Consider the following 20215-nt stretch of genomic DNA (forward strand, 5'->3'; position numbering starts at 1 on the left):
TCCCGGTGGGACAGGAGACCTGGGTGAGCCGTGGAAGACGGCGAGAGGGGGGGACGTCCCCTCCTGCTCCTTGTAATGACAGCCGAGCGGCTTCTCAGTCGGATCGGTTGTCATTACAAGTCAGCCGACCGTCGGCTATGGACACCGGGGTGATGCCTCTAGCTGCAGGCATCACCCTGGGACATGCACTTTCCCTAAATATCGTCCATATCGGTAACCTCAGGGGCTGATTTTGATACATCAGGGAAAGTGCATATCGGCCCCCGATATATCAGTGTTGCCGATAATCGGTCGATCTCTAGTAAGTATGATTCTAAAAAAACAAATCCCAAACTTCTCTTTTACAATAACATTGAGACCCGCAGCAGATCGTATGATGGACGCCATGCAAATGTAATGCAATGTGGGAAACGCACAGGATTCGCTTTTTTTTTTTTTTTTTTTGAGTTGGTTGTGCGGACAAGACCAGAATTAATAAGTGGCCAACATGAGGGCACCAACATCCCATTGTAACAGATACTTAGAACAAAGAAACATGAGATGCATGACTTCATAGGTGCTTATTAAGTAGAACCATATATCCAGTACTGTTAAAATCATTCATATTTATTACATTAAACTAAAATTAATAAGAATAATGGCATATCTAAGTATCATCATTAGTAATTAATATAAATATTTCTTTTTAGATTGTATTGGTGTTTCCGTGCTTCTGTTTTGACATGTTTGGCCATACAGGCTTCTTCAGGAAAATGCATGGTACAACTTCTAGACATAAAAACACATATACATATTAACAATCTCCATATACAAATCCAAAAGCCATATTTTGGATGGTAGATAACAATACGTTGAGACTGGTAATAAAGATACATCCCCCTTCCCACAGCAAAGGTTCTCCAAACATGGCATCTTACCTAATGGTCAAAAATAAGCTTGTGCTTTTAAAACTCAAAACTCAAAGGTTGTTCAAACACCCAGATGGTGATGAAGGGCCAATCCAGTTCTAATGAGAAATGAAGGATATTCCATCAGGTAAAAAGCCAGTTGTAAAGCAAATATTATAAACAACATGTATTGATAAGATAGGAACGCCATATACAACCTGCCTACAGAGTGTAGCAAATCCTGTTTCCCAAGACTCCATCAATATGGCCTCCGCCATGTGGGTCTATTTGTACTCCTCCTCACCCCGCCGACGTGTATATGCCATGATTTGATGCGTACGTTATTGGGGAAAAACCGTGCATGCGAGGAGCATGCCGATCACATCGCCCGGTGACGTCTCACACCCAGAGCAGATACACCCATGGGCCTGCACAAACCTTGGGAAGAGGACTTGACACAGACAGCATGCCTGCTGATCAACAGCCGCACCTCCTGAGTGCCAAATCCTGTGTCTCCAACCCATGGAAACCAGGCAAGGAGACACCAGATCAAATCAGACTGATACTCCACCCACTTAACCACCTCTCTGGGGGTGGCATGCAGGTGCCCAAAAGGCTCCCTTCCAGTTGATGGGTACATACGACCACCATCAACAGACTCTCTTCACTTTGATTATTTACATGGCTCCACCATTTCATTAGGTAGGATGCCATGTTTGGGGAACCTTTGTGCTGGGGGAAAGGGATGTATCTTTATTACCAGTCTGAATGTATTTTTATCTACCATCCAATATATGGCTTTTGGATTTTTATATGGAGATTGTTAAAGTGTGTGTGTGTATTTTTCGTCTAGAAGTAAAATGTACCAATCATTTTCCTGAAGAAGCCTGTATGGCAAAACATGTCAAAACACAAGCGTGAAAACACCAATACAATCTAAAAAGCAATATTTTTGCATTACTTACTAATGGTGATACTTGGCAATGTCATTGTTCTTATCAATTTTTAAGTTAATAAATATCAATGTTTTTAACAGTACTGATATATGGTTTTACTTAATAAGCACCTACAGTGCCTTGCGAAAGTATTCGGCCCCCTTGAACTTTGCAACCTTTTGCCACATTTCAGGCTTCAAACATAAAGAATATAAAACTGTAATTTTTTTGTGAAGAATCAACAAGTGGGACACAATCATGAAACACCCAGGAGTTTCATTGACCTAATGCTATACTCTGATTAAAAGGTGTTCCATTAATTTTTTTGAGGTGTGTGTGTGTGTGTGTGTGTGTGTATGTGTATATATATATATATATATATATATATATATATATATATATATATATATATATATAGTGTGTGTGTGTGTGTATAATCTCTAAATTTTAGGGAAGAATATTGTAACTACTTCCCGCCCGCTGTAAATTAAACTGATGGACAGACGGGAGCACTCTTGTTCTGGAAGGGCATCATATGACGTCCTCCCATTCTTGGTGCACAGCTTGGCAATCAGTAGTGTGCCCGTGTCCCTGGGATATACAGTAAAGAGCCTATGACATAAGCTCTTTAACATGTGATCAGCTGTCTCCAAACACAGCTGACCAGTGTAAACAGGAAATGCTGGTTATCGGCACTCCTCTCCTCACGCTGACAGCGCATGAGGAGAGGAGAGCTGGTAAGCAGTATTCCTTAGCGTGTTTATCTGCACTGGCAATTGCCACTGATCATCCGTGTCCTGATTATCAGTAAAACCCCAACAGTGCTCACTAGTGATGCATTTCAGTGCTGCGTATTAGTGCCTCCTCATCAGTGCCCATCAGTGCAGCCTCTTCAGAAAAATGACCTGTTTACAAAATTTTAAAACCAAAACTTTTTTTTTTTTTTTGTTAAGCAAAAAATAAAATACCCAGTGGTGATTAGATACCACCAAAAGAAAGCTATAGCTGTCTCAAAATAATATTGTTGTTTCGGTAAAGTGTTGCATGATCACGCAATTGTCATTTGAAATGTGACAGCACTGAAAGCTGAAAATTGTAGCGCATGGCCTTTTGATTTAATTAATCTGTATTTTACTTTAATGCTTTTACATCTTTCAGAATTTAATAATTCTGCAATTGTTGTTTTTTCCTATTAAGACTTCACGAACAACTGAATGAAACCGAGCAGGCTGCCCAGTGTTACATCAAATATATCCAGGATATCAATAATTGTGGGGTAAGCACTGATGAATACAAATCTTCCTTTTGCTTCTTAATCTAGACGATTTATTGTTTGTGTTTTCCCTCCAGGAAATGGTGGAGCACCAGGAAGTGAGCACTGCATTCCGTTATTTGGCTCAGTATTACTTCAAATGTAAACTGTGGGATGAGGCCTCTGCGTGTGCCCAGAAATGCTTTAATTTTAATGATGTGAGTAAAAAAACCCTTTGCACCCCTCTGGTAGTAATAATATGTTTGGGATTGTACAAGGGAATGTTGCTTGCTTGCTAGGTTGTTGCATTGTACGGATGTATTCCTGTAGTAAAATTGGGTTACTACAAACATTATGTGTGAACTATATTGCAGGTCCTAGTTTTTCTACTGAACAATGTTAAGACAGTAAGAGCCTCTGCAGAGATCACGACGGTTGTCTTTGCAGTAGTTCTACTTTTTAACTTGAACTACCTAGCCCCATCATCCTCCAGTCCTGTTAGGGTGTTTGGTAAAGACTGACTGGTAATGCTTGATCATGAGATCATCCGTTTCATAACTGATCGCAAGTGTTAGGCCGCAGGCCTATATTTGTGGGAGGAGCTAGCGTGCCTTTAAGACGCTGCTCCTCCCCTCCCCGCCTGCCGCGTCACACGCTGTCACCCCGGACAGCCGAACTTCCGGTTGGGCAGCAGCCGCCGCTGCCCCCGCCATCTCCGCTGACACGGCCGTCACCACCATCTCCGCTGTCACGGCCGGCTCCGCCATCTCCGCCATCTCCGCTGACGGCCGACACCGCCACTCCGCTGACGCCCCCGCCACCACCGCTGTTTCCTCCCGGCCTGTCTGCAGCTGACTTCCAGCCTCATGCACCGTCATCTTCCGCTCGGGCGGCCCGTCCATCCGTCCGGCCGCCGGGCGGCAGGTACTGCTGGGGGGGGGGGGGGGACGTTACTGGGGGGGTCCTGCGGGGGCTTGATTCTGCCTTGCCTGCTCCAGGCCACGGCTACACTTCATACGAGGGTCTCTGGGGGGTCTTGTTTCTGCCTTGCCTGCACCAGGCCACGGCCCTGCTTCTTTCTACTCTTTCTGTCCGTACCACTGTACTAGCTGTGTACTTCTACTGTTATTTTTCTATTTGCTACTTGGGTTCTGTTGCCCTGCCTATGGACACTGCCCGCTCTAATACTGTCGTGACTAGGGGTACTGCTACTACTGATACTTGTGCTTTGGGTTGATACTCTTTACTGTTGTTACTATAGGCACGGCTACCTTAATACTGTTGCTACCAGGGGTACTGCTACTCTGCTATACTATTTGCCTTGGGCATTGCTACTCCTACACTATTGTCAACACGGGTATTGTTACTCTATTGGTACTAGGCATACTACTCCGTAATACCATTTCCATGGGTACTGCTGCTATGTATTGTCACTACTGTTACTGCTGTTATCTTTGGTCTACTGCTATTCGTGCCACTTCACTCCCATGTCGTGTTCTACTGTTCAGCTACACGGCTATACTGTTAAATACCACAACTACTGCGTGCCGATACACTGCTATGCCGGTACTGTGTGCACCATGACGGTATATACTGCCACATTTTCTATTTCCACCGCACGCGTTACTGCTTACACCTACAGAGGCGCTGCCAATATCATTCCTTCATGCTCCATTGCTTACATGCCGTCATGCATGTCACTACCATACGGCCACGCTATATCATCATTGATACTATTCCCACCACATGACTACTATACATTATTGTTTCACTACCTACGCTGTTACCACCGCCGTGCTACGGTTACACTGCTACACTACTTGACTTCCTGCACGCAGGTGGTGCCGCTGTTATACTACTACACTACGTACGCTACTTCCGTGTGTACTACTACTACTTCGTATGTTGCACTACCCTTTCATCAAGCCTCCGTATAGGGTTAGAGAACTGGCTATTTAGGGCTAGGCGCTGGCCTTAGTCTCCCTGGTAGCTGGTCCCGCGAGGCCAACACCCCAATCTCAACACGGAGATTTTTCGCCCTCGGGCCAAATCATAGTTAGTGCCTCGCATCCACCCATCTCTTGGGGTCATAGTCAGGGCCTCACCTGTCACGGCCACACGTTAATCTTTTACCAGTCACCGAGAGGCCAACCCCCCGCCACCACGCTAGTGGCTCGTGCCCCACGCCCAAATCATAGATAGAGCCTCTCATCTGCCGCTCGGCAACTAGCAGGGCCTCACCTGTCACGGGGTAGTCAGCTTTCGCCTCGGCACTAGTTAGCCAGCCAGTTCTGTTTTAGCTCAACGGTGTTTGTTTAACCAATTTTTCTTGTGTATTATTTTCTCTTTTCAGCAGGTCTCAAGCAGTCATCGTAGGCGAAGGGTCATCCCCTCCAGGCACACCCGCTAAGCCTACCACCCCTGTGAGAACTGGTACCCCCAGGGAATTCCGAGAACCTTCCACGCCAGGCCCCTTGTAAGACCCTGGACCATCCCCAGGTCTTCGTCTGTTTTTAGCCATACGGGCTCCCCTTTTCAGCTACGGCAAGGAGGCTGTATCCTGTGTACAGCTCTCAGCACATCCTGGGGTTCCTGGACTGGGTACCAGCTCTCGGGGGGGGGGGCTCGGACGGACATTAAAGGACGCTAGACTCCATCTTCTGTTCACTACAATCAAACAGTGTCAGACTGTCCAAACTGAAAACGCTGACCATCCCACATGGTCCCACTTCCCTCTAAGCCGTTGCAGGCTCTCACTCCTAACAACTGATGGAGTAGGCCCCCAGCCTCGCCTTTCTTCCCTTCTGCTTCCCCTATCTTTTCCCCGGCACATTGTCCCCCCAGCACTCCGCTAGGACATTTTTGAGGGGTGGACGTGTACCTGGTTCCTTACTATCTGCCTCCCTAGTTGATCTAGGAAACTGGGTGTACAGTTACGGTGATTCGGCCATCATGATGAAGGCCGGAGACCCAAGACTCTACAAGCTTCCATACCAGTTTTGTCCTAGCCTTCGGCATCCACAGGGACATTGCGTGCTCCGTGCGTTGCAATGCCGGAAGGTATTAGGTTTCAACTTCTTGTGTTGGTTGACTTAGGCGGCAGTACGGGGGTTTTCTTGTCCTTCGACTTCCACAATCTGTATCAGCAAGCAGTGGCAGCTTGGCCCAGTTTTACGTCCGTTCTCACTGGAGCCTCTTGGGCTCAGAACTATTTTTCAGGTTTTTTTTTTTTCGCAGGCTTAGGCAGTCTGCTCCTCCACCTCTCCTACTGCCGACCTGTGCCCCTCGGAGGCTGATCCCTCCTTTCCTGGTTCCTCATGGGGGAGCTAGCAAACCCGATCTACGTAGCCTAAGGGACAGGCTTGGTCGTCCCGTCATTTGTTTGGCTCAATTGTGCTTTACCCTTATGGAGGTGCCTGTAATTTTAGTGCCTGCAGTCTGCTGCACATCTGTTCCATATGCCTTAGGGCCCATGCCAAATCCATGGGCCTGCTATGCCGCCAAACTCTATTGGGGTAGGCTCCAGCGCATATTCCAATAAACATCTTGTCATTATCTGTCTGCTCTTCGTTCGTCCACTAACCCGAGCCTGTATTTTCCCCTCATTCTATCTACTCATTCTCTCCTTACCGTTTCACCCTGGTCATGCCATCCAAGCCAACTTGAAGGCAGGTAGGGCCGCATGGCTCAGTTAGTCCGTCACCCCTACGCCTTGAATTGCTACCCATTCGTCCTTCCTTGTTCATGGTGTCAAGGGCAGTAGTATGTTCCTTCCTGTTAGTCTCACGTTTGGGGCCTTGAGTAGCCTGGGAAGTTTCGTCACTTGCTGAGACTCCCTGCTGGTTCCTCCTCTTTTTCTCTAGATGCCCCACGATGTTCATCACGTGGATGATTTCCTGTTGGTCGCACATAGCGACTGCAACCCTGTCAATCCCTTGGCACTGTAGCACCGTCACTACCTTAGGCGTCCCCCTGTCACTAGACAAGACTACTGTACCCACCACTAGTCTAGTCCTCTTAGGCGTCACACTCGTTCCACGCCACACAGTCTAGTCCCCCCGTGGTCAAACTCGGGCGTTTCGCTAGGAAGTAGTTAAGTTCCTACTAGTTGGAACTTATTCGTAAGGATCTTCATTCTGGTTGGTTCCTTGAATTCTGCTACGCGCCTTATTCCCCAAGGTAGTTCATTTATTTCTAGGCTGTTGGGCTTATCAACGGGCCTTCCAGATGTACCTTGGACGCTCAGATTCCCCGGCTAGGGTAGTCCTGGCTATGTGATTGGTATTCCTGGTACACCAGCATGGGGTCTCCATGTTCATCCCACCTGGGATCCGCCCGATCCTCCACATTTGGCAAACCCTCTACGTCTGGCCGGACGCAGCCGCCGTTACCGGGTTGGCAGCACTCATAAACTCTTCCTTAGGTGTTTGTTGGCCGGTTAGGTCTCTTGACTTATCCGCCTCTCGTGAGACTTCGGCCTTATTAGGGTTTTTTACCTGATAGTAACGCCGGCTTCGCATGGGGCAATCCTGGACAGGTATGGCTGTGAAGTATTAGTATCAACTAGGCAGCCGAGACGAGATCAAGTAGGGCCGTTCATCTTCTTTGATCATCATGAGGCTGGTTCGCTGGCTGACCTGGGAGGCAGCCACCGGTCAGTTCTTCCTCTTTGGCGATATTCACAAGTTCCCCAAGTTCGTCAAGTTGATCCTGGGCTAGCCCGGTTTTTGGCTCACGGTGACAATTGTCCCGGGTGGCCGTATCTGCGGACACCAGGAGGACTCACGCCAGAGCCTTGACCATCTTCCAAGGTTCTCAATTGAACTTGTTTTACACGGTCGTTCAGTTCACCATGGTCGCATTCGCTGTTTTTGCCACCTTTTAGCTCAGACTTCTCTTTAACACGGGCAAACTCACTTTGTCTAGCGTACAATCCACTCTTTGTCATCTGCTCCAAGCCTTTCTCCTTTTCCTCAGGGTTGTCCAGTGAAGAAGGTATTGCAGGTTTGGTAGGGAGAGCATCACGAGACATCAAGCGCTGCCCTTAGATGGGAATTCCGGACCTTCTGGCGTACTGGACACGTCACCATTCGAACCTCGTACTTCCTAGTCATCAACTTCCATTTATTAGTCCATGGGCTCTTGGTCCCGGGATTTCACCTTTGCAACCCGGTCGGCTAGGCAATCGTGCCTCCTCGAGAGGTTAGGTAGGTAGAGGACCGCTGTCCTTTCACTCCGACGTTCAAAGGCCGGGCAGACATACCATCCGTTGGCATCCCCGTCTACCCGACCGAGGTTAACTGGTGCCTAATTGGAATCCTGAGAATCTTCCAGCTCGGGGCTCTCCCAGCCGCTCTCCACTATTCTCCCTGACAGGTAGTCCCCTAACCACTACCTAATTCATGTTCTACATTCGCTCGTTGTGCATTGAATTAGGCTGGGACCCCTCTTCGCATTCCGGACATTCATTCAGAACAGGGGCGGCTTCAGCTGCTTCTAGTGCCAATACACCAGGGCACATAATTATAACCAGGGCGATGGGAATCAGCTATTTTCCACGCATACACCCCTCACCCGGGGAAAGAGGTAAGGTTAGCCTTCAAGAATCTTGTATCGTGAGTTGTGACAAGTATTAGTGTGTTTACCGCTTACTTTTTGCCCTCTTTTATTTACAGGCCTACCCCCTACGTCGGTTCCGGCACACCACACCGACTTATCCATACCTGCAGGTTCTAATCATCATTAATTAGCCGACCACAAGTGTTAGGCCGCAGGCCTATATTTGTGGGAGGAGCTAGCGTGCCTTTAAGACGCTGCTCCTCCCCTCCCCGCCTGCCGCGTCACACGCTGTCACCCCACCCACCTTCACCCTTTTTTAATACTCTATCCCTCGGGTGGGCCCTCTTTTTTATTTACAGGCCTACCCCCTACGTCGGTTCCGGCACACCACACCGACTTATCCATACCTGCAGGTTCTAATCATCATTAATTAGCCGACCACAATATAAATTATGCTAGTAATAGGCTTTGACTGAATGTGTGGGCACTTGCCACTAACTGTGCATATATGTTACAGTGGCACATCTTAGTTTTCATCATCACTGTTAGTGATGTTCTCAGATGTTATAGAGGGGAATTACTGGAGAAACCAGTCCTCAAAACTATAAGACTCGTGTTACTGTAGACTAAATGTTTTCAGTATAGGAATCCTTTAAAAGTAACCCATTTCCCTTTTTACTTTTGGTTTATAAATCCTTCTTTTTTTTTTTTTTTTGTAGACGAGAGAGGAAGGCAAAGCCCTTTTGCGTCAGATTCTTCAGCTTCGTAATCAGAATGAAAGCCCTTCTGCTGATCCTCCGACAAATGCAAACTTTTTATTCCCTCAATCCCTTTCAGCAAGCAACACACCTACAAGAAGAGTATCTCCACTGAATCTTTCGTCCGTCACACCATAGCATAGTCATCTACATCACTCTTTGGTGTTATGGCTGCTGTAAGGACAGTGCTATATGAACTATATAAAATGTTGCTTCTATTGAAGCTCAGGCAATTTACATTTAAAGCATGTCTATGAAGTAGTCAAATGAAATCGTGCTGCCACACAATTCTAGGGCTGGCCAGGTTTGTGGGGGCATATAACATCATGAATCCTGTGACTTCTCACCACAAGGTTACTTTCCTATTCTTGCATTTCTTGTCAATAAACTTTTTTTATACAATTACTAACTGAAATATTTGATTTGGTGGGATGATTGTAAAAGGTAACTAATTACTCCTTGTTTACTTGTACTCTCAACAAATGTTATATCACAATGCTCAACAGGACATTTGGACATAAAAAGACACCAGCATTGGCAAAATAAACAAATATTTTCACCTTTAGGTTACATGTATACTAGCTTACCCTGACTGCGGCCGCGGGAAAAACGCGGCAATCCGCAATCCTTCTCTAAGGCTTCTTTCACGCGGCCGCTCCGGATTTCTTCTCCGCTCTGGTGCTTTTTTTTTTTTTCACGGAGCGGATGACATTTGTGTCATCCGCTCCGTGTGTCCTCCATATCATCCCATCCGTTTGCGGATGATATGCGGCCCTAATGTAAGTCTATGGCATTGGGGATGTCAGCGGATGACACCGCTGACATCCGATTTTCCTTCCTTTCCGTTTTTTGAACGGATGAAAAAATAGGGTTCTGTTCCGTTACAAAAAACGGAACAGAACTGAAAGGAGGCAAATCGGATGTCAGCGGATGGTATTCCGCTGACATCCGCAATGCCATTGACTTACATTATGTCCGCAAATCATCCGCAAAAAAATAGGATGATTTGCGGACACACGGAGCGGCCGTGTGAAAGGACCCTTAATGTGGCAGCTCCTAAACTGCTAAAAGCCTATGTGTACATGTACACATAGGCTTTTATGGAGTTAAATTTAGGATCTTTGGCAAAAAAACGCTAAAGGCTCCTAAACTCAAGTATAAGAGCTGCCAGTGTACATAAAGCCTCACAAGAGTTAGTTGAGTGGTGGTTTGAAATGTATCTTCTGAGGGAAAAGGGCATTGTTGAGTTTTTGAATTATTTGATGCCAAAGCTTCATTTGACAGGCTTCGCTTGAGGTAAGCCTCAGGGCTCAAATTGTCATGCTCAGAGGACAAATTGTCTCCTGCTACTGGGTCTGGGCCGGCATTCGGCTCTGATTGCCAATATAGTTCCTCCTTGTGACTCCGTGGGTTCTCTTGTAGCGTTGCTTTTCTTTTGCTTTGGTGAGAAGAGCGTATGAACTGGAGACTTTTTCTGGGAAAGAACCCTTGTCAGTTCTGTATAAGACAAGGTGATACGAAGGGTCACTTCTTCCCATTGCCAATGGTAGTTTCTACCAGTCACCAAGAACATTATCCTGTCCCTGGGTCCACCTCCAGGTCACCCAAATAGGAAAAAAGTTGTCCTTTTTGTCTGAATGTGGTTTTAGTTTGCGAGGGTCTATCTCTAAGCCCCACTTCTTTCAGAAAGGCTATTTCCTTTGTTCTCCAGGATAGACCCTGTACCAATGCTTTGACTTCTAGTTTTATTATCTTGAGGCACTTCAGGTTGACCATCATCCTACCTTGTGGTCTAGGGTTCAAACCTTTTCTGACAAGATGCACTATAAAACATGTATGAGGTTTGAACTTCAAATGACTGTTTTTACGATCTGCAAGACTGCCATCTGGACTTTAATCCTACTTTCTCACGATGGACATATAGCCTCATCTGAAGCCAGCTTTGGATTTAAGCCTTCCCCCAAGTAAGCTCTTTGGGCTACAGGTAGTTCCCAGTTTTGTAAAGCGGATGGCCACACTCATACAATCACCTTATTTGTTCCATGCAATAAAAACGACAAACCATACAGCAGATGGTGATAGACAGTAACAACTAACGTGTTTCTCACCTCAACGGTGCGTAATCATAGCTTGAATGGTAGACACACACATAGGTGTGTGTGTATATATATATATATATATATATATATATATAATACACACACAGTATCTCACAAAAGTGCGACAACACTGAAGAAATGACACTTTGCTACAATGTAAAGTAGTGAGTGTACAGCTTATATAATTGTAAATTTGCTGTCCCCTCCAAATAACTCAACACACAGCCATTAATGTCTAAACCACTGGCAACAAAAGTGAGTACACCCCTAAGTGAAAATGTCCAAATTGGGCCCAATTAGACATTTTTCTCCCTGGTTGTCATGTGACTCGGTGTATGGGGAGCAGGTGTGTTAAATTTGGTGTTATCGCTCTCACTCTCTCATACCGCTTACTGGAAGTTCAACATGGCACCTCATGGCAAAGAACTCTGAAAAAAAAATTGTTGCTCTACATAAAGAGGGCCTAGACTATAAGAAGATTGCCAAGACCCAAAACTGAGCTGCAGCATGGTGGCCAAGACCATACAGCTGTTGAACAGGACCGGTTCCACTCAGAACAGGCCTCGCCATGGTCGACCAAAGAAGTCGAGTGCACGTGCTCAGTGTCGTATACAGAGGTTGTATTTGGAAAATAGATGTATGACTGCTGCCAGCGTTGTTGGAGGGGTGGGGGGGTCAGCCTGTCAGTTCTCAGACCAAAAGCCGCACACTGCATAATGTTAGAGATGTTGCGGATGTTAGAGACCTTGGGCTCCTCCACCCTCCTGTTTGAGGATGCCCCACAGATGCTCAACAGAGTTTAGGTCTGGGAACATGCTTGGCCAGTCCATTACCTTTACCCTCAGCTTTTTTTAACAAGGCAGTGGTCATCTTGGAGGTGTTTGGGGTCGTTATGTTGGAATACTGCCCTGTGGCCCAGTCTCTGAAGGGAGGGGACATGTTCTGCTTTAGTATGTTATAGTACATGTTGACATTCATGGTTCCCTCAATGAACTGTAGCTCCCCAGTGCCGGCAGCACTCATGCAGCCCCAGACCATGACACTCTCACCACCATGCTTGACCTTATCCAGGACACACTTTTCTTTGTACTCCTCACCTGGTTGCAGCAACCCACGCTTGACACCATCTAAACTAAATAAGTTTATCTTGCTCTCATCAGACCACAGGACATGGTTCTTATGCCCCATACACACGTGCAGATTATCTGCAGACTTTTGTCTGCAGACTTACCTTTTCTATGTAGTGCAAGGGCCTGCCGGATTGCATACAAATTGAAAGTGTTTAGGTTTGACCTCATATTATATGGTTTTGGTAAGTCTGCAGACAAAAGTCTGCAGATAATCTGCACGTGTGTATGGGGCATTAGTCTGCTTGTCTTCAGCAAACTGTTTGCAGGCTATCTTGTGCATCATCTTTTAGAAGAGGCTTCCTGCTGGGACGACAGCCATGCAGACCTATTTGATGCAGTGTGCGGCGTATGGTCTGAGCACTGACGGGTTGACCACCCACTCCTTCAGCACTCATAGGTCTATTTCCCAAAGACAACCTCTGGATATGACACTGAGCACTCAACTTTTTTGATCGACCATGGTAAAGCCTGTTCTGAGTGGAAACCGTCCTGTTAAACTGCTGTAGGGTCTTGGTCACCATGCTGCAGCTCAGTTTCAGGGTCTTGGCAATCTTCTTATAGCCTAGGCCATCTTTATGTAGAGGAAAAATTATTTTTTGTCAGATCCTCAGAGTTCTTTGCCATGAGGTTCTATGTTGAACTTTCGGTGACCAGTATGAGACAGTGAGAGCTATAACACCAAATTTAACACAACTGCACCCCATTCACCGAGTCACATGACACCAGGGAGAAAAATGTCTAATTGGGCTCAATTTGGACATTTTGACTTGGGGGTGTACTCACTTTTGTTGCCAGCGGTTTAGACATTAATGGCTGTGTGATGAGTTATTTTGAGGGGACAGCAAACTTAGTTATACATGCTGTACACTCACTACTTTACATTGTAGCAAAGTGTAATTTCTTCAGTGTTGTCACATGAAAAGATGTAAAAATATTTACAAAAATGTGAGGGGTGTACTCACTTTCGTGGGATACTGTACATCCAGGGAGTGTAGAGCAATTTCTTTAGGATGTTTTAGCCTAGGACATAAAGACGGCAACACAATATCTTCATTCAAATGAAACCCCTGAGACAACCTTAGGAAGGAACGCCTGACAGGGTCGTAATACTACTTTGTCCCTGTGAACCACCAGGTAAGGCAACCGACAGGACAACGCAGCCAACTCCGAAACCCTACGCGCAGAAGTAATAGCAACCAAAAAAGGCCAACTTCTATGACAGAGATAGCAGAGGAAGTTCACAAATATTTTCAAAAGGAGGCTTTTGAAGTACCGACAGTATCAAATTGAGATCCCACAGAGGTACCTGGGATCGCACTGGGGGGCCAGATGGCAAATTCCCTGCACAAAAGTGTGAACCAAGCACTCTGCCGCCAACATCCTTTGGAAAAATATGGCCAAGGTGGAAATCTGGCCCAGAGCCAAACGTTGATCTACACCTAGTTGTAGAAACTCCAACCGGTGAGACACCGAGAAGGAGCGGGGAGAAACCCCCCGAGATACACCAAGTAATGTACGCCTTCCAAACTTGATGATAAACCTTCCTAGAAGTAGATTTCCTAGCTTTCAACAGCATAGAAATCACCAACTTTGACAGCCCTCTGTCCTTTCAATAGCCAGGCCATTAAAGCTAGCGACTGTAAAGCAGGATGGAAGATTGGTCCATGAGACAGAAAATCTTCCCTGAGAGGAAGTTTCCAAGGAACGTTTGCTATTAGCCTTACCAGGCCTGCGTACCAAGAACAGCGAGGGCAGTCTGTTGCCACCAGAATGACTGGAATCTCTTCTACCTCGATTCTGCGAAGCAGTCTCCACAGAAGTTGTATTGGAGGAAAAGCTTAAATTAGACGATACTGACCCCAGGGGGCCACCAGGGCGTCTGCGGCGTCAGCCAGAGGATCCAGAGACCTTGACACGAACCTCTGCACCTTCCTGTTGAAACGGGAGGCCAACAGGTCCACATCGGGAGTCCCCCACTGGACAGTAGATGAAACACCTCCGGATGAAGAGACCATTCTCCCTTATCCGTCTACTGACTGAGATAGTCTGCTTGCCAATTCTCTACCCCCAGAATGTGTACAGCAGAGAGGGCCGGAAAATATCGTTCTGCCCACCTCAGGATGCCAGCTACTTCCTGGGCCGCCAGGGCACTTCTTGTGCCCCCTTGATGATTGACATATGCCCCAGCATTGTCCGATTGTATCCTCACCGGGCATCCCTGCAGACGATCCGTCCACTGAGGCAAACAAAGCCTGATCGCCTGAATCTCCAGGATGTTGATTGGCAAACTGGACTCCTCTCGAGTCCAAACACCTTGAGCCGAGTAAACTCCCAAGACAACACCTCCCCACCCGGACAGACTGGCATCTGTGGAAATCACTGTCCAATACAGGGGAAGAAAAAACTTCCCCAGGCAAAGCGCCATCATATCAAAGACCCTCTAATACCCCGGCTCAACAGGATCACATTGTCCAGCGACTGTGGATCCTTGTTCCATTTGGCAAGAATCTCTCTTTGCAGAGGTCTGGTATGGAACAGCAGCTTCTCAGCAGAGGGAAAAGAAGAGTTTTCACACACGCATTATAAAAATGTGCCTACTTTTTTACCACAGTAAATCTAGTAGGCAGTAACAGAAGAATGAACCCATTCTGGCTTCATCTTCCAAAATGGGCATAGCACTGCAGGGGTATTCAGGTCAGGACCCTGATGCAGGCAAACTGTGGCCCTAGACCAGTAAAGCACCCTGCTAAAAACATTGTGAATACTAAATACACTATATTGTCAAAAGTATTGTGACGCCTGCCTTTACACACACTAGCTTTAATGGCATCCCAGTCTTAGTCCGTAGGCTTCAATATGGAGTTGGCCCGCCCGCTCCAATTCATCCCAAAGGTGTTCTATCGGGTTCAGGTCAGGACTCTATGCAGTTCAGTCAAGTTCCTCCACCCCACACTCGCTCATCCATGTCTTTATGGACCTTGCTTTTATAATCTATGCTCTAGCCTTTTCTTGCATCCCTTGCTGACAATATACTACCATGGATATACACTGCTCAAAAAAATTGAAGGAACACTTTTTAATCAGAGTAGTTTCGACTGCTTTGGTGTTAATGAAGTTTACAACAGGGGCACTAGATGGGCAACAATGAGAGGGCCTCCAAAACAGGAAGGGTTTTACAGGTGAAGGCCACTGAGATGGTTTTCACTACTCATCTCTTCTGTTTTTCACTAGATTTGCATTTGGCTAGAGTGAGTGTCACTACTGGTAACATGAGGCGATGCCTGGACCCTCTAGAGCAGTGGTCCTCAGGGCCCACTAACTGGCCAGGTTTGCAAGATAACTGAAATACATCACAGGTGATCTCATTTGCTGCTCAGTGATTGCAGTATTCTAGTCTGCATCTCCCCAAGGTAATACTTAAAATCTGGCCTGTTAGTGGGCCCTGAGGACCGGAGTTGAGGATCACTGCTCTAGAGGTTGCACAGGCAGTCCAACTCCTCCAGTATGGCACATCAATACATGCCATTGCCAGAAGGTTTACTGCAGTGGTCCTCAACCCTGGCCTACAGGGCCCACTAACAGGCCAGATTTGCAAGATAACTGAAATAAATCCCAGGTGATCTCATTTGCTGCTCAGTGATTGCAGTACTCTAGTCTGCATCTCCCCAAGGTAATACCTAAAATCTGGCCTGTTAGTGGGCCCTGTAGGCCAGGGTTGAGGACCACTGGTTTACTGTGTCTCCCAAACCAGTCTCAAGAGCATGGGGGAGATTGCAGGAGACAGGCAGTTACTCTAGGAGAGCTGGACAGGGCCAAAGAATGTCCTTAACCCATCAGCAGGACCATTATCTGCTTCTTTGTACAAGGAGGAACAGGATGAGCACTGCCAGAGTCCTACAAAATGACCTCCAGCAGGCCATTGGTGTGAATGCCTCTGACCAAACAATCATAAACAGACTTCACGAGGTTTGCCTGAGGGCCCAACACCCTCTAGTGGGCCCTGTAATGATGAGAGCAGGTTCACCCTGAGCATATGGAGAAAAAAAAAAAATGATAAGAGAGCTAAAAAAACCTCCAGCATATGAAGGGGGAAGGCAACACTTAAACAAGGGGAGAGGGAAGTTGGGGATGGGAAATAACAAAAGGAGGGGACTTATTTATAAATACCAAGTGTTCATGGATAAAGTCCCAAAATCTGGATGTCCAATGGCACTGAGCGGCTCTTGTCAGAAGTGAGGAAAACTCTGAAGCAGAATGAAAAGCGCTCTAAGTGCAAACAAATTTATTATAAAACAAACAATAACTGTAGCAACTCACAAGATGTCACAGTATTCAGGCTGTATAACATCAGGAAATGTATGAAGCTCCTCTAGGTGGTGCCATCTATCCACACATCAGGCAGTGTATAGTAAAACCGTTCGTCACAGGAGGGAGGGTGCCGGCTGTCTCAAGCGGCGTCTGGAGCAGAAACTGCAATGTGGAGATGCAGCCACGTCACCAGGAAGCTGTGGAATGAACGGAATGCACGACGCGTTTCAGAGCATGTACAAGGTCCCAATCGGACATGCGCGCTCTTTCATCAGGTGATGCTGGCTCCGGTCGCCACTTGAGACAGCCGGCACCCTCCCTCCTGTGTCGGACGGTTTTACTATACACTGCCTGTTGTGTGGATAGATGGCACCACCTAGGAGCTTCATACATTTCCCGATTGTATACAGCCTGAATACTGTGGCATCTTGTGAGTTGCTACAGTTATTGTTTATACTTTATAATAAATTTGTCTGCACTTAAGAGCGCTTTTCTTTTTGTTTTTTACCCTGAGCATATGGGACAGATGTCAAAGGGTCTGGAGAAGCCGTTGAGAATGATATGCTGCCTGTAAAATTGTTCAGCATGACCAGTTTGGTGGTGGGTCAGTGATGGTCTGGAGAGGCATATCCATGGAGGGATGACCAGACCTCTACAGGCTAGACAATGGCACTGACTCCCATTAAGTTTTGGGATTAAATCTTTGGACCCATTCTCAGACCCTACTCTGGTGCGTGACAATGTCTGGCCTCATGTGGCGAGAGTATGCAGCCAGTTCCTTAAGGATGAAGGAATTGATACCATTGAATGGCCCCCACCTAAATCCAATAGAACATCTCTGGGACATTATGTTTTGGTCCATCTGATCCCGCCAGGTTGCATCTCAGTCTGTTCAGCTCAATGATTACCTGATCCAGATCTGGGAGGAAATACCCCAGGACACCATACATCGTCTCAAAAGGAGCATGGCCTGATGTTCATAGCAGCTAGCAGACTTTCATAGTTTAACCTGCATTAGAAAAACAGTCTGATTATTATACAGTCTTCTCCACTTTTTTTTTTTTTATAAATTCGGCCCAGTGACATTTTTAGGTTTTGTTAAACCAACATAAAATGTTAAAAACATTTTGGAGAAATGTAAGCTAGGATTCACATCTGTAAATAACAGTATCTATCTCATTCTACATTATCACTCAGAAGACAAGGGACCCTGCAAACACCAATTTAATGCAAACAAAGCAAGGACAGATCAAGGACTGCAGAGCAATGGGATCTCAGATGCTCCCCAGAACCTTTGGGTAATGGAAGTGTGAAAAGAGATACAAGATGGTTACCCGAAGAGCTCTTGTGTGCTGAAAATCTGTGAACGTGTGATGAGAGCCCAGAAAATATTTCTGGAAGTGCAAAATAAAAGGAAAATTTACAGCATTGAAAGACCATTTCACACTGAATACACTGCCCTGTAATGATAAGAGCAGGTTCACCCTGAGCAGACAGACGTCAAAGGGTCTGGAGAAGCAGTTGAGAACATTATGCTGCCTGTAACATCGTTCAGCATGACCGGTTTGGTGGTGCGTCAGTGATGTCTGGGGAGGCATATCCATGCAGGGACGCACAGACCTCTAAAGGCTAGAATGGCACCCTGACTGCCATTAGGTATTAGGATGAAATCTTTGGACCCATTGTCAGACCCTACGCCGGTGCATGACAATGCCCGGCCTCATGTGGCAAAAGTATGCAGCCAGTTCCTGGAGGATGAAGGAATTTATACCATTGAATGGCCCCCACACTCACCTGACCTAAATCCAATAGAACATCTCTGGGACATTAGGTTTTGGTCGATCTGACGCTGCCAAGTTGCACCTCAGTCTGTTCAGGAGCTCAGGTCCAGATCTGGGAGGAAATACCCCAGGACACCATACATTGTCTCAAAAGGAGCATGACCTGACGTTGTCCGGCATGCATACAAGCATGTGGGGGCCATAAAAAACAACTGAGTACCATTTTGAGTTGCTGCAATGAAATTTCAGCAAAATAGACTAGCCTGCTGAATCATTTTTTCACTTTTGGGGTGTCTTTGAATTCAGCCCTCTGTAGGTTGATCATTTTCATTTCCATCAGATGATGTGACATCCTTTCATTCCTAACACATTACTTAGTCCATATCAGTATAGATATCCAACATGATATCTTTCCCCATTTGAGATTTGATGCGTTTTCAAAGTGTTCCTTTAATTTTTTTGAGCAATGTATTATGCATTATATTCATCTTTTTAGGGGCCCTAATACGTCTTAGATAGTCGGGTCGCAGGCTAGTGAGATTTACTTTAAAATGATTGTTCACTTTGGTGAAATGCGCAGTGGCTTGGTTAAATACCTCTTCCCCCAAGGTGGAATTCATATGACCATTTTAATCGATACATAGGTTAGTTTACTCAATCCACATTTTTTTTTTCTTCCCTACGATCCTCCCCCAGCCTCCTTTCTTGCCTCGTATTCCCCCTCTTTTGGTTTTGGCACCCAGTCTTATGTCCACCTTTTCGGATTCACAATAGAGTGAGATAGTGTTTCTACAGGCATAAATTTGTCACTAAACATAATTACTTTTCAATCAGAAACAACCTATAGATACACAGCCTTGCGGTTATCCAGTGTCTGCCGTAGGGAAGTACCTTCAGGTTCCCCTACTGCTGTTGCTGCTATATCTGACTGCTGGTTTACTCTGGGTAAGCAACAAACCCCCCCCCCCCCTTCTTTCCCCATTACCAATTCCATGCATTTGTCAGTGTGATTACTTGTTGTATTGTTCTTGTTGCATGGATCTACAAGCGCTTCCTGGAATGTACATCTACTGTATGTGGGTTGTATTGTTTAGCAAAAACAACAAAGGCTCGTGGGATGGGTTAAATGATTTAAAGAGCCTATGTTCTGTACTGTGCGACTAGGAAACAAATTGCTAGGGTGAAAAAAGGAAGATTTTTTGGCACAGAAGTCTGCTTTTCTCTTCCAAAAATTTCTTACCGCCTACCAGTTTTCAGCCTTATAGTTTAGTCCCGCTTTGAAGTTGAATTCCAAGTAAAGATATATTTTTTTAAAGTTACATTGGTCCACCTTGGGACCAATGTAAGCCTACATATTCCGTACCCGGTTAATCCATGTGTAAGTGGAGCATAATAGTAGGAGCCGCCAGCTCTACAGTGATTCTCGCTGCCTTCTGTATCCTGCGCCAAGCAGCTACCCTGCTGCATAGGAGCGTTACACAGAAATGGGGGGTGTACAAGGCATTC

The 20215-nt window shown here is 46.1% G+C and overlaps 1 protein-coding gene across 1 annotated transcript in view; it reads left to right on the top strand.

The window, feature by feature from the left end:
- CDC23 (cell division cycle 23) overlaps positions 1–9793 on the top strand; it is a 52099-nt gene extending 42306 nt beyond the window's left edge. The window contains exons 14-16 of the mRNA XM_082255997.1: positions 3020–3098; positions 3173–3292; positions 9353–9793. Of these exons, the coding sequence (XP_082112123.1) occupies positions 3020–3098; positions 3173–3292; positions 9353–9529 (376 nt within the window). The 3' untranslated portion in view covers positions 9530–9793. The remainder of the gene's footprint in view (positions 1–3019; positions 3099–3172; positions 3293–9352) is intronic.
- Positions 9794–20215: the final 10422 nt, after the last annotated feature.

Source organism: Pelophylax lessonae, assembly GCF_965119305.1.
Source record: "Pelophylax lessonae genome assembly, chromosome: 4".
Lineage (NCBI taxonomy): Eukaryota > Metazoa > Chordata > Amphibia > Anura > Ranidae > Pelophylax > Pelophylax lessonae.